The sequence below is a fragment of the Artibeus jamaicensis genome, unplaced genomic scaffold (assembly GCF_021234435.1).
Source record: "Artibeus jamaicensis isolate MK-2021 breed Jamaican fruit bat unplaced genomic scaffold, CSHL_Jam_final contig_432, whole genome shotgun sequence".
Taxonomy (NCBI): domain Eukaryota; kingdom Metazoa; phylum Chordata; class Mammalia; order Chiroptera; family Phyllostomidae; genus Artibeus; species Artibeus jamaicensis.
In genome coordinates, this window is record NW_026521828.1 from 5,374,280 (window position 1) to 5,401,380 (window position 27,101).

At 48.1% G+C, this 27,101-nt stretch overlaps 1 protein-coding gene across 3 annotated transcripts in view; it reads left to right on the forward strand.

Moving 5' to 3' along the window:
• Positions 1-27,101, forward strand: part of ATP10B (ATPase phospholipid transporting 10B (putative)) — a 344,681-nt gene that overhangs the window by 280,452 nt on the left and 37,128 nt on the right. For all 3 annotated transcript variants that reach the window (XM_053665940.1, XM_053665941.1, XM_053665942.1), the window contains 6 exons: positions 7,293-7,378; positions 10,698-10,804; positions 14,201-14,332; positions 17,396-17,523; positions 19,001-19,253; positions 20,261-20,499. In XM_053665940.1, the coding sequence (XP_053521915.1) occupies positions 7,293-7,378; positions 10,698-10,804; positions 14,201-14,332; positions 17,396-17,523; positions 19,001-19,253; positions 20,261-20,499 (945 nt within the window). The remainder of the gene's footprint in view (positions 1-7,292; positions 7,379-10,697; positions 10,805-14,200; positions 14,333-17,395; positions 17,524-19,000; positions 19,254-20,260; positions 20,500-27,101) is intronic.

Here is a 27,101-nt window from a genome sequence, read left to right on the forward strand (position 1 = left end):
AAAAATCCTCTTTCCCGGTGGATTCTGCAATGAGGCCTGCCCCTGACAGGTTGTTCCAGATTTCCGTTAAGGTTAACATTCAGTCTTTCTCCCTGTTGAACACTGCTTCAGTGTTGAGCCACGATCATATTGTTTCGGGTTCTGTTAACATAGGATCTACTTAATAACATATAATAATAACAAGTAACATCAATAACTTGATTGAGGACATTAAATAGGCACAGACAGTTCTTCTAAGTGTGAGGTACCTGTTACCTCTTTCTACTCCTCATAAATAACCCTACGAAATAAGCATTTTTGATCACCCCATGTCACAAAAGAAAAAAGCAGTTAAGCAGCCCTGCTAGCAATTGACTCTCTTCAGATTTAAACTCTCCTTCCTTCCTTCCTTCCTTCCTTCCTTCCTTCCTTCTAAAGATTTTATTTATTTATCTTTAGAGGGGAAGAGAAGAAGAGAGGGAGAGAAATATCAATGTGTGGTTGATGCATTCACACGTTGCATCCCCCGCCAGGAACTGGCCTGCAACCCAGGCATGTGCCCTGACTGGGAATGGGGAACCACAACCCTTTGGTTCAAAGGCCCGCGCTCAATCCACTGAGCTATACCAGCCAGGGCCTTCCTTCCTTTCTTTCTTTATCTTCTAAAAAGAAGATAAAGAAGAATTTTATTACAGAAAACTTTCAAGTATATGCAAAAGGACAGAGAATACTATGATGAATTTTTATGTACCATCACCTCATTTTATTTTATTTTTTTAAAATGTTTATTTATTTATTTATGTTTAGAGGGGAAGGAGAGAGGGAGAGAAACATCAATGTATGGTTACCTCTAGTGCATCCCATGCTGGGAAGTGGCCTGCAGGGAACTGGCTTGCAACCCAGGCATGTGCCCTGACTGGGAATTGAACCGCGATCCTCTGGTTCGCAGACCTGGGCTCACCATCACCTCATTTTAATAATTGACTCATGATCAGTCCTGTTTTATCCATATCCCCTCTTTTCTCTGCAAATTATTTTGAAGCCAATCTTTCATGTCACAACATTTCACCCATAAATATTTTAATATCTGTCTCTTAAGAATACAATTTTTAAAAATACCAGTTTATCACTGTCATGCCTAAACTATTCACAATCATTCCTTGACATTGACTTGCAAGTCAGTGCTTCACGTTTTCAGTTTCTCTGAATCAGGACTCAAAGAAGGCCAAAGATCGAGTTTAGTTTCCTAAACCTCTTTTACGCTATAGGTTGACTATTCTGCTTTCTTTTTTATTTTCTTTTTTGTATGTTTGCATTTTGTTGCTGAATAAACCAGGTTGTTTGCCCTGTAAAATCTCCCATAGTCTTGGTTTTGCTGATTGCAGTGCCATTTAGCACATTTCCTGGTATGACGTATTCCTAACATCGGTAGTTAAATGTAGTGCCTAAATCAGATCCTGGATGGATCTGAGTTTTGTTTGTTTATGTCAGTGTTTCATGAGTTGACTCCCTAGCATCTTCCAAAGGTGGCCAATGAGTCTTTCTTCTTTATTTTCCACATGAACTTGTGGATTTCAGTATATTTGGTGGATGTCAAATCAGTGCTGTTATTATCTTATTGACCGTCCCATCTGTAGCCAGTGGGAGCATCTTCAAATTGGCACCTGAGTTCTTTTGCCACAACCTCGGTAGCCTTATGTTGACACCTAACACGAACATAGTTTTATGTCAACTTATAAAAAGGGATTGCAAGATTAAATTTAGTCAGTGTTTATCGCTTGAGAAGAGGGAACAGACTGTAAGATAGAGCCTTCCTCCCTCAGCCCTCCAGTCCAATCTGGGTGCTTTGGCGGGAATCAGTCCCACAAGCAGAGACAAGGAGTGATTGGACACGCAGGCAATTTCCTCATCCAGATCAGAGGGGCCATGACAGCGGGTCGCCCTATCCTGTGGTGGCTGATCTTGGAAAGAACTCCTGCCTGACCCGGCAGCAGGAAGGTTACCAAGTGCCGGGAACTGTCATTAGTTTTCAGATGGGATTCTCAGACGTCTGTGGGTTCATTTGTATGCCAGGAAGGGAAGCTGGCTCAGCAGCTGGGGCGTGAAGAACATTTGCTTCTACAGTGTATCCAAACCAGTATGGAGAGAGAGAATGAGAGAACAGGAGAGAGGGAGGGGGGAAGGAGGGAAGGGAGGGAGGGAGGGAGGGAAGGAAGGAAGGAAGGAAGGAGGGAGGAAGGAAGGAAGGAAGGAAGGAAGGAAGGAAGGAAGGAAGGAAGGAAGGAAGGAAGGAAGGAAGGGAGGGCAAAGCTTTAAATAGTATTTTTGCAAGATTGCATTGTCCCTCCTGCACAGCTGCCAGGGCTGGCGGAGACTGTGTGCCCAGTCACCCCTAACACCTGCAAAGCCCACGGGAACTCTGCAGATGAGTTCCTGCCCCTGCACTACCATCCTAACCCCTGTGTGTGTGTGGGGGGGGGGGGAGATGGGAGAGAGGGGTTTTTCTTCTGGGCATCTGGCCTGAGGGCTGTGTGGGAACCAGACGCTCAGAGCTGCACAGGTGCATGGTGAGCCCTGGCTCAACTCTCCTCTTCCACAGTGTCCCAGGGTCCCAGTAAAAACTCAGTAAATAAATGCATTCTGTGTTTAAGGAAAGAGTTTAGCTGATTTCTCTTTTTTCAATTTATAACATCTTTCTTAAATACCTCCTAACAGCCAAGGAGGGCTTTCAAACTGGTCTAAGATACACTTCCTATCCTCTAAGACTTTAGGAGTATGAGTCCATTTTATAAGCTATAAAGACCCTTGTGACTATCAAAAAATTTTGATAAGCCACCTCATTTCCAAGCTCTCCTCCCTGAAAGTAGTTGCCCATTCAGAGTCAATTATTTAAGAAAATAATATAAAAAGTTACTATGAATCTGATTGCTTTTTTTAATGAATTCATAATTGATTTCAAGAATTCCTATGTAAAAATTTGGAAAACAACATATATGTGAGGCTTATTTTTACCCTGTCTATAGATGATATTTTGGTGCATATGGGAATTTGCAGACCAGTCGCAAAGCTTAATCTACCAACTGGCTTATAGGAACAGCTTGGCACTTGACACTTAAAAGTGTAAGAAAAGTTCAAAGTGAGTGGTATGGATATTTAAGAACTGTCTAGGCTCAAAGGAAGGAGAGATCGTAAGGGTCTGTTGTGGATAGATGTGTCCTTAAGAGGTGTAGCTGTTGAGCTTGTGTAAGTTTAAAAGACTTGTCAATATGGAAAACTTGAAGGGGAAATCATGAAAAAGGCCCAGAGGGTTAAACGGTTACATCAGGCAAAGAACAATGCATGTTTTAGAATTGGACAAACCTGCGTGCTCACGAGCTATTGTGACCTTGCATAAGTCACTAAGTGGAATCAGCGCTCAGTGTCCTTTCCCAAACAATGGAATAACCTGCCCTGAACCTGTCGCAGGAGAGTTGGGAAGATCAAATCAGATCAAATAAATAAGAGGCAGCATTTATTCCTGGACTATAATTTTACCAAATTAATAAACATCGTTACTTTTTAAAGGCCCAGATATGCCCATGTGACTGAGTAAGCCACTGTGTCGATTAGGCACAGTGCAGATTTGTCTGCAGGCAACAGAAGTGATCTAACTTAAGCAGAACAGAATTATTGGAAAAACGGGGCGGAAGGTGGCATGGAAGAAGGGAGCCCACGGCACAGCTCCCAGGAACCAGAACCAGGAAGCAGCGCAGTGGGAGAGATTGGTAGCCACACTGACTTAGTGCTCTCATTTGTTTTTTCTTCCTTGAATCACTCCACTCAAGTCAGAGTCCCACAGTGGGAGAGTCTAGTGGGCAAGGCATCTTGATATATGTTCCCATTGAAATTACGAACCCGGGATGGGAGGTAGTTTCCTAAGAAGAAAAGGTTGTTCATGGGAAAGCAGTAGAATGGATGGTGAGTCTCCAGAGAACAGTGATCCAGTCCAAAGAATTTCAGAAGATCATTCATACTTGTATGCATTTATGTAATCCTGGGCACAGACCAACCTGAAATTCAGCTGTGAAGATCGGTGGGAAGGAAGCCTAGAAAAGTCAAAGTGGAGGCTAGTTCAAGCAAAATGGAATATACTTCCAGCTGTTTGCTTCCCCCTGGGCTTCCCAGGGGGCCTGGGAGGATGCAGTTTGCTACATCTCGGCAGTCGGCGGGTGAGGAGTACCTTAACCCGGAGAGTGGTTACACACCAACCCTTGGCTGAACTTCCCATGCTCTCCTAGGTAACGCTGTTGATGCACATGACCTAAACTGGGGACTTTAGGTTGTTTTATGGCTGCAATCATTGATTTCTCTCCACTACCTACCTCTCCTCTCTGATTCTCCCTTCCCTATGGCTCAGAAATCATGGGCAGTCAGAAATGTTGAAATGCATGAATGAGTGAAGGGGAGACTAGTCAGGCCCTTGTTGGGGAATTGAAGGAAATAGCACGTATGAAATTACTTAGTTGTTTCTTGACACTAAATAAGCATTCAATGGAAGCTGTAGCAATAATAATCCTAATAACAGAGGAGAAGGAAGAGGAATAAATGATGATGATGATGACGACAACAGTGACGATGATCATGATTCCAACTGGCTTTGGATTCCAATTATATGAATTGCAATCCCGACTCGTTACTTACCAACCATAAAACAATGGCTTTAGTACAGCCTCCCTTTGCATGTCTGTCAAAACCTCTTAAAATTACTATGAGAAGTGAAGAACAGGTGCCTGGCACATAGTAAGTGCTCAGGGTAGGTAGACTTGGCTCAAGGTGGGTGGATGCAGAGATACCCACTCTCCTTTCTGCAAAGGGCTTGTCTTTGTCTGGACCCTGACTGATGGCTCCCAGGACTATGAGCCATTTTGCTGTCGGTAGGACTTCCATCAAGAGGCTGTGCACAGAGAAGAGCTGGTTAGGTGGACTCGGAGGAGTGAATCCGAAGGGAATCAGAACTGATTAAATGAAGGACCTGGCAGAGTTGGGGGTGGGCATGGCAAAGCCCTGCTGACCTTAGTCTCTTCTCTCAGCTCCTGGGAGTGAGCCTCAGGAAATGTGTCCAAGCAGAGCCTCAGGGTCTGCCTTTGGCCACAGCAGGGTCCACACATCCCTTACCATCGCCCATGTTCAGGAGGGGAGAAAGGTGCCCAGGGGACAGGGAGCTAGAAAGGGCCAGGTCACTCCTCCTTGAGGAGAGACAGAGGACCTGAGCCCAGAGCCCAGAAGACAAGCAAAGCACTTCAAGAAGAAGGTCACTAGGAAGCCCCTTGGAGGGACGAGAGAGGAAAACTTGGCCATTGAGGGGGATCCAGCAGGTCCGATTAAACTGGCTACGGGGACTTACACAGCAGGATCCTTAAGCTCTCAGACCCCACGGCCACTCCTCTCTGAAATGAGTTTGGATTTAGGAAGCCGGCGATGGGCTGATGGTGTGGATTGGGAGGGAAGCACACGGCTTAATCAGGGGCATGAAAGCAGCTGACAAATTACCGCATGATTTGTCATCATCTCAGAACCCGGCAAGTGTTTGTCCCTGAAAGAATCGATACCTGGAGGGAAGAGGGCCATATTTTTAGAAACTCTTAGATGGGTAATTTATTTCAAGAGACTGGAGAGTTTATTTATGCCGGTATCCCCACAGATCCAGTGGATGGTATATTTACACGAAGCCAGAAAAATGCTATCATTTCTTCTAATCAATTTGCCCCTTTGAGCAGCTGTGCCTTGGAGCTTCCAGCTGTAAATTCACTCCCCGTGCAAAAAGCTCCAGGCAGGAAACCATTTGCAGCCCCGCCTCTAGCACTCCTTCCTTTTATTTGCTTAGCACTCTGGCCCTTTCACAACTTCCCCACACTGATCCTATCTTCTGGGGCACACCAGATGCACAGAGGAGACGGTGCTGGTCCCATTCTACAGATGAGGAGACTGAGGCTCAGGAGTTGAATGCAGTCGTAGTCAGTATGCAATATCATTAAAAAAGCAAGATTTCCCTCCCCCTAGTTGTGTCCCCTCCCCCATTGGACTATAAAAGATTATACAAGTAAATTACCCATTGAAAGAGGGAAAATGGAGAAAAAACCAAGGACGTGTTTAAAGTACTTTGCCCCAAGAATATTCACCGGAGGGCAGTGTGCTCTGCAAGTGACACCAGACGGTCTGCAGTGAGACTTGCGTCCCAGTCCCGATGCCGGGGTGACCTTGGGCAGCCACCCTAACCTTCCTGAGCTACAGTCCTTCCAACTCCAAAGAGGGGATAATTAAAATTCCCACTTCTTAGGATCATTGGGAGCTTGAAAATAATAAGTGTAAAGTTCTTATCACAGAGCCTGGCAGAAATGAGAATACAGAAAATGCTGCTTACTTTGTTTTAATAGCAACTATTTCCCCATAATTTTTGTAACAGCAGGAGAAATTGAAACAATGTAAATGTTCAAGAGTGAAATGATTAAATGAAATACGGTGGCATTCAGACAATTGGTTTCTATGCAGGCACTAATAAGGATGTAGAAAATTTTAATGAGATGTAAAATGTGTTCAAGTATATAAACACCAAATCTCCATTTCGAAATGTATCACGGTATATGTGTGCCCATACATAAGTGTGTGTGTGTGTATATATATATATTTATAAACCCCGGAAATATTACATACACAAGAATATGAACTGTAGCTATCTCTAAATGGAATGATATATAATCTCTTCTTTTTGATCATCTATTTCTTTGCTTTCCAGTGTGGAAGCCACTAGCCACATGTAGCTATTTAACTCTAACTAAAACTAATGAAATCTAAAAATCAATTCCTTAGCCATCCTACCATGTTCCAACAGCCAGCTGCCATTCATGGCCTCCACACGGAGCAGACTTAGAACACTCCCATCACTGCAGGAAGGTCTGTCGGGCAGAGCTGGTCCAGCGACTCAACCCCAGGCATTTTTGTTGGTCACAACTAGGCCTGGCATCCAGGGGGCAGAAGCCAGAGATGCTGCTGCAGAACCTAAAAGGCCCAGGACAGAGAAATGCCGTCATCCAGCTTTTCTCTGCTGTGCATCCAAATTTTGTTTGCATCTATTTTCTCCTCCTTAATGAGGATTTAACTTTTTCCTCTAGTCATTATGACTAGCACAGCACAGCAAATCAGGGATTACCTTATTTGCAATGGTTCTAATCATGATTAGCTCCCTGATGATTCTATTAAAACTAGATCCCTCTTAATAACCTCGCGACATCAAAAATAATAACAATGATAACTGCGTGATGTTCTCTTTCTCACAGGGGGTACAGTTCGAACCAGAATGTTTCCACAGCACCGTCGTGTGTGAGAAACCCAACAACCACCTCAGCAAATTCAAGGGTTACATGTAAGTATCTCATGCCCGTGAGCTGCTAGTGAACATCTTCTCTGCAGCTAGAAAACATTGTCGTCGTTTTTTTGTTTTTTGTTTTTTTTTTTTCTCAAAATGGCCAAACAGAGAAGCATTCAGGTCTGGAGGAAATGCATTTCTTTATCACAAAGAAAGGCTAGAGAAACCTAAGTTGTGAAACTTTTCTGATTCTGTTTCTTGTTGCTGGAGTGACAGTTAATTATCTGGCAGGATTAGATTTCATAATGTTGTTTCTTAGAACTGAGGTGAAATAGCATCAGAATCAAGACTACACTCTGATTCAGGGGAGGCAGCGTAGATTTAACTGAGATTGGTTTTCTGGAAGACCCTGTATTGCATTGTAGGTGAGAACAAGGACTTTGGAGTTTGGCAGACGTAGGTTGGAAAGCAGATTCTATCACTAATGAAGCTGTGTGACCCTGAGTAAATTAATTAACCTCTCTGGGCCTTAGTTTTCACATCTGTAAAATAAAGATTATCATACCTACCTTACAAGATCTTTCTTTCCCAAGAATAAAGTTGTTTATCCTATGCAAAGCACTTAAAACAGCCACGGACCCAGAGTGAGTACTCAGTTAATGGTGGCTATTGCTGATGCAATTACTGTTATTCCTCAACTTTGGTTCAGCCTAAGAATTTTAAATTTTACTGAAATTGTGCTCTCACATTAGACTATTGGTCTTACTAAAAAAAAAAAAGGTAATAGGTATGAATAAATGTCCTTATATAGTGCTTGGACAGGTTTTAGAGTAGTTTTACAGAGCATCATCACATTCAATCCACACAACAACCCAGGGAAAAATGATTCCATTTTTCAGATGGGGAATCTGATGATCTAAGACGTTTCAGGATTCACCTGAAGGTGCCCAGCAGGTATAAGGCAAAGCCTGGCTTTACACCCGATCTTGTCACGCCACCACCAGCCCCCTGCCAGCGTGCATTCCCCGCTGTGGGCACCCTCGGCCCTGCTGGGGTGACCTCTCCACCAGCTGGAGTGGGAAGACCAGTGTCCGTGCTACCCCTCCATCCACGTTTCCTCAGGCCGTATGGGGCGTCATGAGGAGCAACATGAGAGGGGACGGGGTCAGAACAACGCAAGAGGAAGAGCAGCTTTTAAACGCCACTGACCTTTTGAAACCACCGAGCGAGCAGATGGAGACAGAGAAGGGCATGGACTCCTGGGGGAGAGGAGGATTCGTGGCGGGGATCTGGCAAGGTAGAGTTTGCCACCTGCCCCCCAGCAGGGAGTCCGTCCCTTGCACCCGGGATTTGTGAATTGGGTTCATCCCGAGTCACCTGCTCCTGGAGTCACTCTCCTTCCTCTTCCAGAACAGCCTCATCCCTGGGGTTCTGTTCTGCCCCAAACAACTTGGTCCAGCAGCCAGCCTCTCGGAGCTTTCCACCTGGGTTCATCCCCCCATCTCAAACAGAACTTTCCCACCTAACCCCCAGCACTCCCTCTCCTTGGTTGCTGCCCCCAGAGACGCCTTCCCTCACCTGCCCAGGCCTCATGAGTGAGCCCTAAAAGTCCCTTAGGTCAGCCTAGTGGCCAACCATGGAATGATGGAGAATCCTCCGCTATGGTCCTGCATCCTTTTTAATCCTCTGTTTGAAAGTTAGGGATGTCAGATTGGAAAATGCAACTTTTAAACAAAAAGATCTCGATAGAGCAGTGGTTCTCAAAAAGGAGTGATACCCACCCCTTCTGCCGCCCCAAGGAAATCTTTACAATGTCTGGAGACATTTCTGGTTGTCACACTAGGGAGGGGGCACTGGCATGTGGTGGAGAGAGGCCAGAGGTGCTGCAGAACAGCCTGCAAGGCACAGGACGGTCCCACAACAAAGAAAGACCGTGCCTGAGGTGTCAGCAGTGTCAAGGTGGAGAGAGGCTGCTCTGCCTACAGACGATCATTTGCCCAAGCCACCCTGGATGGGAAAGTTAGACACATAAGTGCTAGAAAAAAGTTAGCAATATGCTAGCACCCAACGGAGACACATCCCTGTTAAATTCAGAAGACCAGCCCAGGGAAGTGACTCTGATTCAGTGTAAGGTCCCGGGGCACCGCTTTGCAAACCCTCGAGCAGTGAAGCCACACAGGGGTCAGGGTCATGTGGGCCATGGGTGCCCAAGCCCTGGGATGTCTCACTAGGTGTTGGTCTTTGGAAAAATCTGTCACCCTCCCCGAACTTCACCTGTTTCACAAGGAAGGGTAATCACCCTGCTTACTTCCCAGAGCCTTGAAGGGTCAAATAACATGAGAGACAGCAGGTTAATAAACACGGTGAGGAGTAACTGGCATATTGAGTTGCTGAGTTTGAATCTCTGATCTGCCCCTTAGGAGGTCTGTGAACTTGCCTCAGTTTCCCCATCTGTAATGTGGGTGTGATCACATGACCTAGCTTAGCAGGCTGTCATGACGATTGAGTTGATACATGGAAAAGGCATATACCAGACCTGGAAAATGAACTATTGGAAAGTTAGAAGGAGGAAAAACCCTGAAGTTTTGGTTCAGATTAGTATTTTTGGTCTCCCCAGTGTTATGGGGAAGTTATAGTTAAAATTCCTAAAAATCCCAAAGGAAAGCCATCTGGGTGGAATAAGGGCCAGACGCCAGGTAATCACTGTGTCGCCTGGACCCGAAATTTTCTAGTGTGGGGTGAAAAGTGCAATGCTCCCTGGGCCAGAACAAGGAAAAAACTCTATCCGCCTTTAAGAAGCCGCCTCCCTGTATATTGCACTGAGGGCCACGGTCCATCTTCTGTGATGGAGCCAGAGGAGGGAGGTTCAGGAGCTGGGCCAGTGAGAGAAGGAGCTGGAAGGAGAGGAGCCCGCCAGCGGCCCCTCCTTACCTGGCTCCCCTACCAGAGGCAGGACTGCCTGGTGTCTACCCAAGACTCGGGGGTCAGGCCATGCAGTTCCAGTCCCAGCCACTAGGGGACAGCGGGCAGGTGAACCCAGCCTGAGGGGAACGGACCACAGTCCTCACAGGGCCAGAAGCTATTTCCCCCACGAACCGTTTTCAGGCTTTTTCAGAGGGCTGCTCTTCAGGTGGGCAAACGAGGACTTCCTTAGGGTGGGTAATGCCCTTCTAATGGTCCAGCCTCCCAGCAGCAACCAGAAGTTGCACCTGAACTTGGAGATTAGATTCCGAATTCGTATCGCTCTTCTGAAACAGAGGTAGGGTAGGGGTCGTGTTGACTCACCACTTCTAGTTCCGGGATGCCATTGAGGTTCCATTGTTCCCAGTGACATGGAGAGGCCACCAAACTGCCCCCTGTCTTTCCTCACCCCCAGGGAACATCCTGACCAGACCAGGACCGGCTTTGGCAGTGAGAGCCTTCTGCTTCGAGGCTGCACCATCAGAAACACCGAGGTGGCTGCTGGCATCGTCATCTACGCAGGTGACACTTCCTTTTGTCCCTTTCTTTTATCCTTCCTCCTCTGTGCCCTCCTCCAAATCTACCTCCAAGTCAGGGGGAACTCCCGTCAATTCCAAGGGGTAGATCATATAAACTTCCCATTTCCCAGCTGAGCAAACTGAGGCTGGAATCCCAGCTGCTCATTCAGTTCACAGGAGCCATAATTAGAGTCCCAGTGACTGTCACTCAGCTGAACAAGACAGGGAGAAAGATGCCTGATCATTCACCCCAAATGGTTTTGCAACACTAATAGGCAAGATGCAGTATATGTTGTTGAGCCTGAGGAATAACCTCACCAAACTGAACAACTTCATCTTTCATGCCTCAGTTTCCTCATCTATACAATGGGGAAAACATCTGCCTCACAGAGAGCACTAGTGAGGATCAAATGACCCAACACGGGAAACGCACTGTATCTAACACGCCAAGGCGTGACCGGTGGTCACTGTGTTGTTTTGCAGTTAAGTCTTTATCATTATCTTCATTCATTTTATGGCTTGAGTTATGATGGTTGGTCTCTCCTTGCCACTGCAATTTCACTTTCTTGAACAAAAAAAAAGACAGCAACATTTCTTACTATGAAATCTAAAGTCTTACAGGGCAATCTTAAGACGGCTGTATCCCTGGAATGCATAGCCCGGACCCAGTGGGCTCCCAGTAAGTGTCTGTTGTTATGATAACAACTGCAGGCTTCTTCCTCTGCAGAGAAACAGTCTCCCCAAGGCTTCCACTTGCGCTGGAAGACTCCAGAATACATTTCCCTAGGGCTTCCACTCACTGGGACACCTTGTAATACTTAGTTTGCTTGCTGTGTTGTGTGATTTCTTTTAAATTTTTTTGTCTGAGTAGAACCCCACTTTCGATGGACATAGAAGAGCATTTTAACCATCGGTCTACCTAAGAATCATTTTTGGGACTGTCAGAGAAAAAAATAAGCATTTAAACATCTCCCTCATTTGAGGGAAGGGAGGTTGTATTTGTTGGTTCAGGTGACTGTTTATAATGGTCTTCAGTAATGGAGTTCAGTGCCCTCCGGCAGACCCACTGAAGATAACCTCTGTCCCACCAAGAAACCCCATGTAGGTGTAGAGTTGGCCTCTCTGAGTGGTCAGAAACACAGAAGAAGCGCTGTGTGGCCCATGGGAGTGGTACGTGAGGGGACAGATTTGGAGAGAGAGTTCACTGTGGTTCTAGGGGCGTCGGGCTGCCTGCGGCAAACTCCACTCACCAGCAGCATGTTCCTGCGCTGGTTCAGCTAAGCTGTCAACACAGGGAGACTGAGAGTTCCTGCCTTGCAGGGTCATAAGGTTCCCACGAAATGATCTGTGAGGGGTACAAAATGCCCTCTCAAAGGTGTACTGAAAGGGTACTAATCATTTCCCGTGTTGTTACCTAGAGCAGGCGTGCCCAGCCTCGGCACAGTTGACATGTGGCCCAGACTGTTCTCTGTGGTGGGGCTGTCCTGTGGGATGTCAAGCAGCATCCCTGGCCTCTACCCACTAGATGCCATCGGCAGCACCTTCTCAAGCTGTGATGACCAAAATTTCTCAAGGCATCGCCAAATGTCATCTGAGGAGTTCAGTCCCCCTGGTTGAGAACGACAGGTGTAGAGTCTCTCCCTGGATAGTATGGATGGGCAAAATTGGAGCAGCTCGGTGTCAAAGCCCAAAAAAAGCCAAGCTGAGCTTTCCAGGGAAGAGGCCCAATGCAGAGGTGTGCGCCCCTGCTGTGTACAAGGAATGCATGTAGGTGCTCAGTGTATATTCATCCACTCCCCTGCCCCAAACACACACGCAACCATTATCTCCCATTTTACACACAGGGAATTGAGGTGCCAAGCAGTTAAGTCTGTCAAGGTCACTTGTCTCCTAAGATTAATTCCACATAACCCAAGGTCAAGGACCTGCAGAGTCTAACTCTGACTCTAGAGCCCACGTTCTAACTGCTGCGCCCCACTGCCTCCCCCTTAAGGCCAACTTTGGCTGAAAGCACAGAGGGAACGTGAAAGTGAGAAGGAGCAGGTGTTTGAAGAGGGTGGTCCCAGGCCCCATTGTGTGGGGTGACCCTGAGGCAGGCAGGAAGGCGCAGTGTCATCGACACGGTCGTCCTGTGCTCGCCGTGCTGTGGAATGCCCCTCGCAATGGCAGTGACCCCGGTCCCATTCAACAAGCCTAGAGTTTGCTCACTCCTACCATCTGGTTGTGCTTTAAATCCATGGGGCAACTAGCTGAACAGCATTAAACCCATTCACTGCTGGAGCTGATACATTCGTCTCCTTCAGTTTTGCACAGAAGAGATGTAATTGGTGGCTTGTCACTTGACTGCGGAGGAAGGCAGCATGGCAGTTAAAATTCAGCCCTTCCCAAGCACAAGCTCTGAACGCAGAGTCTCGGCTCAACTCTCAGCCGTGTGCTGGTGGGAAGGGAAGCGGGATGGGAATCGGGGTCCGGGCGCCCCATGTCACTCTGGCACTAATTTACTCTTCCATTTTAGGCAAGTTCCTTGTACTTTTCTCCAACTAGGAAAAGGGGTGATTGGATGAGATTGATAGATTTCCAATTTTGCTGTCCTTTCTTTGAACAAAACTTTATGTGGGCAGAACTCCAAGGCATGAGTCACGCTGCACAGTTCATGTCAGGGTGAAGGCCTCAGGCCCGACCTCTCTTGCCCAAGCCATGCCCACACCTCAGACAAAGAAACTAACAGGAAAACAGCTGGCCCTAAGCAGTGTCCTGCCCCAGGGCCTTGACACCTGCTGTTCCCCCTCCTCTTCTCCCAAGTCTTCTCTCTCCCTTCAAGTCTTCTTCAAATGTCATCTCTTCTGAGAGGCCTTCGGTGACCATGCTCTCTGAAACCATCCCATTTATTAGCCCTTCATTGACTGTTTATTTCATGGGACACATTACTACCTTTGGTTATTTATTTATTTCCTTGTATATTTTCACCAAAAGGTGAGTCATCTGTCTTAGCACTATCTACCACCACTAGCACTAACAGTGCCTTTGTGCAAGTTAGAAAAAGATAGCCCTTCCTCAAAATAGCTTAAGCCCTTCCTTTAAACCACTTACCATCATTCACCAGAAGTGGGCCACCATTAACTTACAAATCTATGACAACTGCAAAATGAGGGGTACCTCTAGATCTGTGCAGGGCACAGCCCAAGCATGGCAGCCCTACCAGTGCCCACCAGGGCCTGGCATGTCAAGATGCTCAATAATGTGAGGCCCCTGCAGCAGTTCTCAGCAGCCCCCCTGAGGCAGGGCAGATGCAGTTTGGGGGAGGAACCCCACCGGGGCTGTGGGCTCCTGTGAGAAGGCCATGATCCAGGCCAGAGGCAGACTGGATTCCGGAGACTAACAACCTCATTTTTGCTCAAAGGCCACGAGACGAAAGCCATGCTGAACAACAGCGGCCCCCGGTACAAACGCAGCAAGATCGAGCGCCGCATGAACACTGATATCTTCTTCTGCATCGGGCTCCTCTTCCTCATGTGCCTCATTGGAGCGATAGGTATGGAATGTTCTGGAAAGAACAATACACACTGCCACAGTAATCTTTTTCTTCGACTCTCTGAGCCTCAGTTTCCTCCTCTATAAAATAGAGTTCATCAAATGTAAGGCCTCCCCTGTCCTGTCACAAGAGACCAGGGATCTAAAAATGTGTGTGAAAATCTCCTAGAAGTACTAATTACTGAAACTATTGGAATATCATCTATTATTTATTTGTCCAAGAAATACTCACGGAAGCCAGGCCTCTCTCAGCATGAGAAGATGAAACAAGGTGAGTCCATTGGAGCTCCTGGTGCAGCAGGAAGGAGCTGGCACGTGGACGGGACCCGTAACAGTCTGTCCCCACCGGAGGGTCACAACAAGTTAACACAAACTTACTGGTTTAGAACAGCACATCTATTCTGTTAGCTCTGGGGTTCAGAAGTCCAAGATCAATATCACCGTAATAAGATCAAGAGGTCTGCAGGCCTGGCTCCTTCTGGGGGCCCCAGACAGAGAATCTGCCCCTTGTCTTTTCAGCTTCCAGTGACCACCTGTGTCCCTGGGTCTATGGCTCCTTCCCCTGCCTTCAATGTGTATTACTCCGCTAACACACTCTGATAGTTCACATCTCACACTCCTCACATTGTCTTCTCCCTCCGCCTCCCATTTATAAGGACACCTGTAATCACACCAAGGGGCCCACCGGATGATCCTGGATGCTCTTCCTCATCTCAAGATCCTTAACTTAATCAATTGCATCTACAGAATTCCTTTTGCCATGTAAGATAGCATATTCCCAGGCCACGGGGTTGGGGATGTGGACACCTTAGGGGGCGTTCTTCACTGGACTGGAGACCACAGGTGTTGTGGAAGCATCAAGGAGCAGGAGGCAATCCCAGAGAAGGTCGGCAGGTAGGGGGCAGGGGCAGGAGGGGGCAGGCAGATGTGCAAAGTAAGAGAGATGTCACTCTTGACCCCAGGGAGAGCACAGAGGTAGAAAAGGCAATCAGTTTGGACAGAGGAGCAGTTGGCTATTTGGTGCAGTGAGAGCAAGGCAAGAGTGGTGACCTGATCAGAACCTAGCCGGGCTGAGTTTCCCACCTGCACAGGGTGGAGAGCTGAGGGAGGCAAGGTGTGAGTGGTCCAAGCCATTCATGCCGAGCCTTGGCGTGTAGGCACTGAGGGACCCTCCTTCTCACCCACTCTGCCCCCACCTGAGGCTACTTCTCAGGACCCTTAAGGGGCCCCTAAAAAGCTCCAAGAAAGGGCAAGAGGGAGAACTCGCGTGCTGAGTCCAGAACCCCCTGCTGACCCCACACTGGGAGCAGCGGTGGTGTTAGCTCTTCAGTCACCTGCGCCAGCTACCATCCTTTTCACTGGTTTTAAAGGAGAGTGTCTTAAAGTCTAAGACCTTCCTAGGGCCCGAGAGCATGTGTTGTGCTGCCACCAGTGGGAAGATGGAGGAATTCAGTCCTCTGGACAGCCTGCAGTGTTTAATTAGTACTTCCCAGACGTGTCTAATGGCAGTCCCCATGCGAGCAGCCCACGGCTGGGAGGAGGGCACCTGGAGGGAGGGACACAGACAAGCAAGGAATCCGACTCCATGTGGCCACATCGTGTGTTCTGAGACACTGCAGGAACTGTCACCTTTGCTTCAGGACCTGCTTTTCAAGGAGTGTCAGAGCTGGAAAGGACGTTTGAGATCATCTCACTGTGTCTCCAGAGAAAGGAAGTTAATGATTATAAAGGTCACACAGTGAGATAAAGCACAGACAAGCCAGAAGTGGCTTGGCAGATCGCCCACACGATAAATAAATTGAGCAGGTATGGGAGAGGTGGAATCCTATTCTTCCTGAGAATGATGACTAATGCACAGAGACGGCCCTGCAGGATGGGAAAGCTCTTAGTCAACACCATTCCGGTTCTTTATCACACATTTACCTTGATTGTGTAACAAGTGTGTCTTTTTTTTTTTTTAATGGCCAAGCATGCCCTCCCAGGCCTTTCGGAGCACCCCATACCCACCCAGGTTCCAGGAGCCCGCAAGGCCTCCTCCACTATGCAGCCTTCTCTGGCTTCTCCCAGGGTCTCTGGCTCCTCTGAAGGCCAGTGGCCCTTACTCTGTACCATGTGTTGGCCCCTAACCTCATGCCTGGGAGTCTCCTTTCTCCTGCCACATATGATGGCATTTGGCCCAACCTCCTGGGAAAAGAAGCATCTTGGAGGCCAGGCAGCATTTTATTTTTTAGTCCCTATAGTGCCTACTCTAGAGCTGAGAGCATTGCACACATTTAGGCTCTTCTAGCCTCACAATAACCCTATGGGGAAGGGCAGATGAGGATGCTGAGATCCAGGGAGAGGCTAGCAGGTGCTGGATGCACGTCATCTGGTTAATCTTCAGATGATGGGTGTTCTTCTCCCCATTTGCAGGCAACGAGACAGAGGGCTCAGCCTGCACCAGGTGCTCGCGGAGCATTGCAGGCTCTGGCATAGCACCTCTCAAGCTGTGGGAGATTTGTCCCTGTACATCTGGCTCCCTGACTTGGCAGGGAACTTCTCAAGGACAAGAACTAGAGCTGATTCCTTCTTGAATTAATGAATGTCAGACCGAGGGAGGGAGGATGGATGGAGAGATGGATGGAGACATGAATGAACAGAGAACGGATGAGTAGGAGAATGAAGGAATGGATGGGTGGGTAGATGGACAAGGACATGCATAGGGAAAGAGACTAGACAAAGGTCTGGGTTGTCAGGACTCCCCAGCCATGCACTTTCGTATCCCTTTCCCTTTTGCCAAACCCGATATAACAGAACTTCATGGAAATATAAGTAATGCCCGTGCTAGTCACCTGTGGTGAGACAGACATAATGCCTATCGAGAGACTGATGTGTAGGCTACAGGAAGGACCACTGCAGAGCTAAAGGAACACAAACACACACACACACACAGCTAATTATATAGAACAGGGGTGGGCTGCTCCAAAACACGCTCATTTCCAGGAATAGGTCAAGGGCTGATGCAATTGACCAGCCTCAGGACTAAGTGGAGATTCTGTCTCACCCTGGCTTTGCCTCCTCTCAGGTCACAGCCTCTGGAACGGGACCTTCAGAGAGCACCCTCCCTTCGATGTGCCAGATGCGCAGGGCAGCTTCCTACCCCTCGCCCTTGGGGGCTTCTACATGTTCCTCACGATGGTCATCCTGCTCCAGGTGGGAAGTCCGCTCTCACTCATGGTCACAAAACCTGTGGCCAATACCCATACAACTGTGTGAAATGAAAATCAATGCCAGCCCCAAGAAAGAACTAACAGGACTGAGATGGGGAGACATTCATTGCTTTCCTGTGGGTCTTTGAAAATATTTGCATTTGGGGACTAGGCAGGACCAGCCTGTGTTGTGAGGGAAACTGGCCCCCAGATACTAGTAGAGAAAAATATCTATCAGGCTCTTCTACATCAGAGTAAGATTACAACAGGGACCCACGTGCACCTGCCCCTTTGCCAGGCACTGAACAGGTGGAACCTAACACCTGGGAATAAAGTAAAGTAGCTCAGGGAATGACTGTCGAGCCCTAAACACTGAGAGGAAGAAATCACAGGTGCTTGAGCATTTGATAAGTCAAGATTTTAATTTTTTTAAAAAAGGAACTGACCCTATATAGGAGAAAGAAACAAACACAGAGCACCTACATGAGAGAAGGACGAAAAAGATCTTCAGGCTCTATAAGAAATTACAATCTATGAAAGACGAGGAGGCTTCATCTGCCTTTAATGTTTGCCCTATTAGAGGGTGGTTCATTGTCCTCTACTGGCAAATGTTTTTGAGTCATTGGTTCATTCATTCGTTTAACAGAGTAATCTGCTACGTGTGAATCAGATCACACCCCTGCTCTGCACAGGCCTCTCCAGTGGTTTCACATCCTCTTGGAGTCCGAAGTCCGTACTGCAGCCAATCAGCCCTGAGTGATCTGGACCCTGACCCCCTCCCTCCCAGCTGCTCACTCATGTACCTACTCTCACCTCCCAAACACCCGTCCAGGGTTTGCCGGAAAGCTCCTCCTCCCACAGATAGCCCCGAGACACACCCTCACCTTCAGGCGTCCACTCCAAGGTCCCTCCCAGCCATCACCCTCTACCTCTTTACTTTTTCTCTATGAGACTTACCACCACCTGATATATATTTATCTGTTTGTTGGAATTTGAGGTCTTCAAGGCCAGAGATAGTGTTCTGCTCACAACCGTGTCCAGGACCTAGAATGACAGGCAACACACAGCAAGTGCTCCATGGATATTAGTCACTGAATCCGTGGCCAGCTGTTGACAATAGGTCTGAATCCCTGTCAGATGGGAAGCCACCCTCAGTGACACTGAGATCTAAGGGGGGAGTCCAGGGACTCTGCACAGAGGCAGGACAGCGTCTCACCTGCTCCCCGCTCCACATTAAACAACCAGTGGCAAGTGCCTGCCTCATCCCAGACTCCCCTGCTAGAAGAAGGCATGTCTGTTTTTCAGATCCCCCCAAGAATTTCAAGGGGCACACAGAGTCATTGACCTTTCCTTTCTCAGAGCACGTCCATCATGTGAGCCAACCTCAGCTTTCCATGGAAAGCCTTTGCCACCCACCAGACATGGTCCTGAGACAAAGACCCAACCTGGTGCCTGACGTGATGGGTCTCAATCTCCCGCAGGTGCTGATCCCGATCTCCCTGTATGTGTCCATCGAGCTGGTGAAACTCGGGCAAGTCTTCTTCCTACACAATGACCTTGACCTGTATGACGAAGAGACCGATTCATCCATTCAGTGCCGGGCCCTCAACATCACAGAGGACCTGGGCCAGATCCAGTACATCTTCTCTGACAAGACAGGGACACTGACCGAGAACAAGATGGTGTTCCGGCGCTGCACCATCGTGGGCAGCGAGTATTCTCACCAGGAAAATGGTAGGAGGCCTCCCAGGGCTCCCTGTCCTTTCCAAGGGAATCATCCTGCTCTCCCAGAGAAGGGTGATAAAGGACGTCATCCTGGCTCTCCACAGTGGCCGCATGGCTCGTGGAGAAGTAGCATCCTACATCCCTGTGGCTTTCTTGTCATAGGTCGGTGCTTCTCACATCACCTGTGAACTCGCATTTGTTCACGAGGCTGTCAGGGACCGCCTGTGTGTGGCCCTGCCACACGTCCCAGTTAGGTTCCAAGGTTTAAGAATTTCTTGGTCTACCTTACCTGAGAGAACAGGCCTAGGTCTAGGTGTGTGGTCAGGTGGACACATCCCAGAAATGCCTTCCATGCTAACTGATCTCTTGGATGTTCAGAGGCAAAGCTTCATCGTAAAAGATGGGGCTAGAAAATGCCCAGACTGTCATCTCTTGTGGACTGAAGGTGACCTTTAAAACTGATCTGATTCCCTCAGTCACCCTGATCTGCACACCGGCCCCCGCCCCATGCACACACATGCACACACACACATTTTAATTAAGAGAAGAAACTCCCAAGAGAGTGGCATTTATTCTTTTGGGTGGGATGGATGGAGAAGGAGAAACGTGGCGACATTCTAGGGAACCCAATTCCCTTTGCCTCAATGCTAACCATTTACATGGGAGCTTCTGATTCTTTCTAATAATCAAAACAGCTACATTATCAGACTCAGAGCATTCTAAGCTTCAAAACAACTCTTAGAGTTTGGTACTTTTTTTTTTAAACTCCCAAGGAAACAGAGGCACAAGTATAGCCGAAGCTCAATGCCACGTAGCTAGGAGGTAGTAGAGCCAGAGTTTGAACCTGTCATTTGGTTGCACCCCTTTCTCCAGTCAGGGCAGGCAACTCCCTACTTTTCAGAGCAGCACCATGTTCTTCGTCTGTGTTCTGACTTCCACTCCCAAAGTCTGGGGTCGCCCCCACCATGGTCCAGCCAAGGTATGTCAGGGGCAACGACAGGATTCCTTTCTTGCAGCCAAGCGACTGGAGATCCCAAAGGAGCTGGACTCAGACAGTGAAGAGTGGACCCAATATCAGTGCCTGTCCCTCCCAGCCAGAAGGAGCCAGGGTCCAGCAACCACGAGGAGCCAAGCAGGGGTCCAGCCTCTGAAGAGGAGCCAGAGCGCCCGGGTGCCCATCCAGGGCCACTCCCGACAAAGGTCGGTGGGGCGCTGGGAAAATGCACAGTCCCCTGTGGCCTTCAGCAGTTCCATAGTAAGTTCCTGCCTTTTCCTCTTCGATTTGTAAGTGGTCTCTGTCAGGGAGAGATGGGAGAGGGCTCCAGGCTCTGAAAAACAAAGGGAGTATAAACCCTGAAGGGCTCTCAGGACGCTAGCCCTTAGTCTTGCGTCTAATCTTCCTACCTGTTTTCTTGAGCTTACACCATTCTTGTTAAATCCCAAAGTTCAGTATTTAGAAATCAGGGGATTTCACATAAACGTAGATTTAGGGCTTCTATTTTAAAAAAGGAATTGGGAAACTTCTCCACACTGAGCCAGCATTTCCACATGGAAGTAATTGCTCAAATTGCAGAGTTGATGTCATTTAAACTGGGCATGTTATCCTCAGTTCATCATGGTGTCCCCCACCCCGCTTCTCTGTCTGTCCCTGTCACTGAGCTGAGAGCCAGCAGCATGCTCATTACACATTTTTCTAATGATACAGGTACGAAGAAAGAGGAATATTTGCCATGCTTCTGTTTCAACAAAGTGGAAAAACAAGAGATAAGGTTACTGGCTTATGCATTTCAAGAAAAGTGTGATCATCAAAAAGAGCCTTAAATTGTTGTGAAGCCAAGAACCTCTATGTCAAAATTACCCATGTCAAAACTCCCTCCACCTACCTGCCTGACCCCTGTGGTCACTGGACCCTGCAGCTTTGGTCTGGGGCTTTCTGCATATGGTCCCTTCACATTTGATCCACTGGGACATCCATCACTAAACATCCAGGCTGAGGGTGATGAAATTGAGTTTCTTCTCCAAGATTTCACAGCATTCCCTCGCAGTCATGGCCAGAACCGGGGCCTCTGGCTTCTGTCCCATTCCACACTCCTCGGCACCAAGCTCTCTCTCTGGGGGACACGTCATCTGGAATCTTCTGCACTTACTGAAAAGGGCACAGGGAACCCCAGCATCTTGAACAAGTCACACGCTTAAAGAGGAACCCAAAGTGCTCTTATCCCATTACTAGAAAATTAGATTTTCAAAATGATCCTTCCAGGGAATTTCCTGCCAGTATTTATTTTCATTAACACACACACACACAGAGAGAGACAGAGAAACACATCAACATCAATGAGAAAGAGAAGCATGATGGGTTGCGTCCTGTGCATGCCCTGACCCAGATCAACCCCACAACCTTTTGGTGTGCAGAACAACACGGCAGCCAACCAAGCCACCCTGCCAGGGCTCCATGTCCCCACCTTTAAAAAGTTGTGCCTCATGAGTTCCTTTTGAGGATTTAATCATTGAAATCATGCCTTCTAGATGGATGGGTAACTAACAGAGGTTTTAAATAACCTTCCTCAGAGAAAGCTCTCTGCTTTGGACACATGCTCACATATCTGGAGACATGGAAGGGAAATAGGAATTTTTAATAAAAACAGGGCTGGGCCCCCTCCCCTGAGATTCTGGTATATTTGGGCTATAGCAGGGCCTGAGCATTCATACTTTTATTTCTGGTGGTTCTAGTGAGCAACCAAGACAGAGGGCATCTGGAAGCATGCCCATCCACCCCGACTAGGAAATAGTCTGCCCTTGGCTCACATAGGCCCCTTCTCCAGCTTGGAGGGCATTGGCTGAAGGACTGATTTACACAGCCTCGTTGGGCTCTTATACCTCCTATAAAACATTCATGGCTAACTCTGGCTGGTGTGGCTCAGTGGATTACGCACAGGCCTGTGAACCAAAGGGTCACTGGTTCGATTCTCAGTCATGGCCCATACCTGGGTTGCAGGTCAGATCCCCAGTGGGAGGTGCATAAGAGGCAACCACACATTGATGTTTCTCTCCTTCTCTTCCCCTCTCTCTAAAAATAAACAAATGATATCTTTAAAAATATATCTGTGGCAAGAGTGGCAGGTCCTGGAATTAGTCCACGTCCGGGCAGCCCCAGAGGATCTCCCAGCTCCCACCCCTCCCACTCTCGGCCAGCTCTCGGAGCTTGCCTCCTCTGCCCCCCGCCCACCACATGACACTCAGTCTGGTCTGGTCATCTGCTGGCACCAGCAGGTCTGGACCTTCCCTTCAAAGACACAGTCAGAACTTATCTCTGAAGCCCCTGGGTACCCCATCGTGGTAGAGCAGCTGACTGCATTCCAAAGGAGCCTGGTCTTGGTCTCCTGGGCTCTTTGTTCTAAATCAAAAATATAATGAGTCTCAAGGAGAACAACAAAGGCTGGCTTTTTTATTTTACTACAAAGAACAATGAAGCATGGGTTATCTTTTGCCTAATTGGCTGCTATAAAATTTGTGGCTTCAGGGTAGGGCAATATATTCAGGAAAGTGGTGAGTGCTGAGCCAGCGTTTAATATTGTTGACGGACAGACGAATGTCTTTTTCCCCATCAGCAAGCAGCCAAGATGGGAGCAGAGAGTCTTTGTTTAGAAATGCCACTTGCAAAATGCTTTCCAGAACCATCAGACTGAAGAACATGTTCCTGACCTTAAAATTTGCATTGGGGACCCATGTATTCCCAAACGTCACCACCACTGCCTCCCCTCCAGAAAGAAAGCCTGGCCCTTCGCCTCCTTCCCTTATCTCAGTCTTCCTTTCTTCCTTAGTGAGAGGTTTGCACAGCACTCCAGTCTGTTCCTGGCGGGAGGGACGGCCCACATACACCCTGGCATACCCCCCCCCCCACCGGAAGGTTAGATGAGAGTCCTGGTTTAATTAGCCAAGCGCAGGGAAATCTTTTGGAAGCGATGTGACCACACGGGCAGGAACAGATGAAGGCCATCTCAGCGGTGCTTCGCTTAGTACCCGGGGTCCCGTATGGGGACACATGGCCACAGTGACCCTACTCACCAAAGACGGAAAACGCCCTTCTTGCTAGGCCCCTGAGTATTTTTTCCCCCTTGGGGCTTAGGTCCCATTTGGGGAAGGCTTACCACAACAATTCACATGCTTCCATTTAAACACAAATTTACAGATATTGGGCTCTCCCTGTACTTGAAGCAGACCTGGTAGCATCGAGGACACAGCATCAGCCGGGGCAGCATCACTGCCCTGAACAGTATTTCAGCCTCCAGCTCCTCTGCACCCAGGGAGGCTTGTTTCCACCACAGAAGTGCAACCACGTGGTTAAGCAGTGAAAAGGAACCAATGGGCAAATGGTAGAAAGTAGGTCTCCCTCCCCGCCTCCCTTCGCTGTCCCCACCACCCCAGAGGCAACCGCGGTTCATAGTTCCCTGTGTCCTTCCCAGCGGTGTTTTGCCTACAAGGAAGCAAACAAGCATTGCATCCAGGTGAGCATGTCTTTGACCTCACACGGAAGTATACCCCACACACTGTTTTGGACTTTGCTTTTTCCTTTTCACCTAATGAATCTTGGGAAATACTCCATGTACAGGGAGGGGCAAAAGTAGGTGTACAGTTGTAAGCATGTGAAAGAGTTTATTCCTGTATTATGATTTATTAACTATTGAATTATTTTCCATAAGAATAACTGTAAACCTACTTCTGCCCCACCCTGTGGGTAGACAGGCAGACAGACATTCAGTAGAGTGCTACTTTATCCCTTTTTATAATGGCTGTTAGCAATTGTTGGATGGTGGAGCCATCATCTGTTTATACGCGTGTGTGAGTTTTTCTAGAGTGTTTATTCAGAGACCATCACTACTAAATTCTGAGTACAAACATTTTTTAAATTTTGATTGACACTTCCCAAGAGGCTGTACCAGGTTAGACACTCACCAGCAGAGAAGTGTCTGCTTCCTCCCGCCCCTGCCCATTCTGTGGACCTCAGCACCCACTACTCAAACTGTGGTGCTGGAACCAGGGGCGTGAGCACCGCTTTAGGGAGCTGGTGGGAACCCAGGTGCTAGACTTGCAGAATCAGTATCTGTGTTTAACCAGGTGCCCAGCTGATGCGTGTGCCTGTGAAGTTGGGGCAGTGCTGGCGCAGTGTTTCAGGGTTCCGGTTTTACATTGGGCAGAACTGCATCCAAGTACCAGCTCCTTTTTTTTTTTGTGACCTTGGACAAGTTACTTCAGGGAGCTTCAGTCACTCCTTAATTAAAATGCGAGGCTGAGAGTAACTATTTCAATGCTGTTCTGATGATTAAATGATGTATTTGGAAGCACTTAGCAAAGCACTTGACTTTGCTCTAAGGTGTCAGTAAAAGCATGTGAGGATAATAACAGGATCCATAAGGTATCGTGTGAGGTCTGAGGTCACCTTCCTCAGAGAAGGTTCGTACGAGCTTTAGGTCATCCTCAATAGAAAGAAATCCAACCAGCTGGGTGTCTGGCCACGACAAAGCACTCACCAGAACAACTGGTGGCCCCGCAAGTTTATATTTCTTTTCGTTCAGAGAAGTAGACTAATCAAAGAGCCCCAAGGTGGGTAATGCACTGCTTTCTCCAACTGTCCTAAGTGCCACGATCCTAAATGTTAACAGATCAGACAGGAAACCAGTGGGCTGTGGGCGACAGTAACCACTGAGACCTTGCCCTGCAGCAGCAGGTCTGTGGCGACTGGATAAAGTTAAGTGACATCTGTGGCGGACACATGCAGGCCGGGCCCACTGCCAGCACCAAAGAGGAGGAGGTCTTTTGCAGAGATTTTTTAAAAATGCATCCCTGTTTGATTGGGTGCAAGTGCACCAAAGAGGAGTTTGAACAGAGGGGTCCATGAACTGACCCGTGGTGAGGTAGCATGGCGTCCTAGATAGGAGTCAGCTGACAGGTTTGCGTGGTGCCATCTGCCAGGCACTGGGGACACATGACCATCTCTCCTGATGGTACTGAGACTAGAGGGTAAGTGGTCATGGTGTAAACAACCGTTAAGTCACTTTAACCGTGTCACCATTCGGAAATACATAATGCATAGCTTGCAGCAAAGCAGGTGTGTCAGAGGCTGGGAGTCGGGTGACGGGAAAACTGCCCTGGTTCTGACCTGGGCATTCAGCGCGTGATCTTGAGCGGTTCACACCCCTTCTCTCTGCCACTGGGTTTTACTGTCAGCAAAATAAGGGGGTTGGCTCTGATGACCTCCAAGCTTGTTCCCAGCTCTGGGTATCTGTGGTAAGGACTAAAAGCACCCCACTCCTGTATCCCCCTCTCCCCCACAACAAAGAAGTCTATTTCATGACGAAAGATTCCCGTAACCCCTTTATAATCTCGTGGTCTGTCTGCTGAGCACTAAGGATTAGATACACAAACCCATCCGTTGTGCTTGGGATGCCAGACACTGAAGATGCTGGCTGCCAGCAAGGACCAGAGCCCTTTCTTCTCATAAGGTTATTCCCTGGCATAGAGGTTGAGAGTATGAATTCTCAGGTCAGATGATCTTGGATCAAGTGAAGGAATCTCTCCCGCTTACGGAGTGACTTTGGGTGAGACACGTAATCTCCCCGGGGAGCAGTTTCCTCATCTGAAATACGAGGAAACTGGGAGGATCACTGTACATTCCTTCTTCTAAACTTTCAACCAAACTCTGATTACTAAAGTATCATGGAAACTGATTCCAAGTTTCACATGGAAACTTCTCTGCAGAACAGCCTTTACCATAGCTAACTGTTGAAAGCTGGCAGTTGTTGAACTTTGGCTTCAAACAAAGCAGTGGTCAGAGTTCTAGAAGATACAGCTTTGTGGTCAATGCAGTCTCTCTCTATCCTTGAGGCTCTAACCTCATCTCTAGAGAGGATGAAAGAAATTTGGCCTTACAACATAGGTCAATTATGTGCTGGATTCCAAAGGGTGGCACAAGTGGCAACTTCTACAAAGATGTCAAAACTTGGAAACCCACAGATCCAGCCCACAGATTGAAAATAATAATGAGTTCCAGATCATCTTGGCTTTACCTCAAGTAATCAAGAGGCTTGGCAAAGTAGGCCAGCACCGGAGCGTCTTAACAGCAGAGCCATTGCCAGCCTTTCGGTGAGGTAGGACTGACTGGCCAGCGCTCACATCCAACACGGTCCCACAGTGTCCTCCTCTGAACTCGGGCCCGCTTCCCTCCTTCACCAGGCCTGCCTGAGTCCTGTGGACGCTCTGAGTCAGGAGCCTGCTCTTGAGGCTCAGAAGACAGAGAACTCATTGTGGGTGGGATAAGCTCTCATGGGCACATAGGACTTTTCATGGTTGTTGACGTTGAAGTAGGGTTTTGGTGGACAGGAAGGGACCTTCCAAGCAAGGTGAGATCAGAGGCACCAAACAGGAGTCTTCACCCAGGAGGCAGCAAAGAGACACCCAGCTAAGCTGAGGTCTGTGTTTAGACATGGTGGGAGCAGAGAGTGGAAGTGCAGACTGCAAACAAGTTCAAGTGAGTAAATTGATTGTGTTAACAATGAAGATCTCCTGAAGGTCTTTCCAGTTCAAGAGTACCTCAGGGAAATTGTGTTTTAGGAACATGCACAGGTGATACATATGAAGGGTTAGAAGGGAAATAGGTGAGACACAGAAACATCAGTTTGGGGGTGATGCAGAAATCAGGATTGAGGGCTGCAGGATCTGAGCCTGGCTGCTAGCATCAAAAACGGAGGAAGGTACTGTGAGGGGAGAATTGCCAGAGCCTATAACATCCCAGTGGGTGGGGGAAAGGGAGGAATCAAATCAGAGTCTGTAGTGCCGGGCTCAGGGGAGGGGCAGCCATCT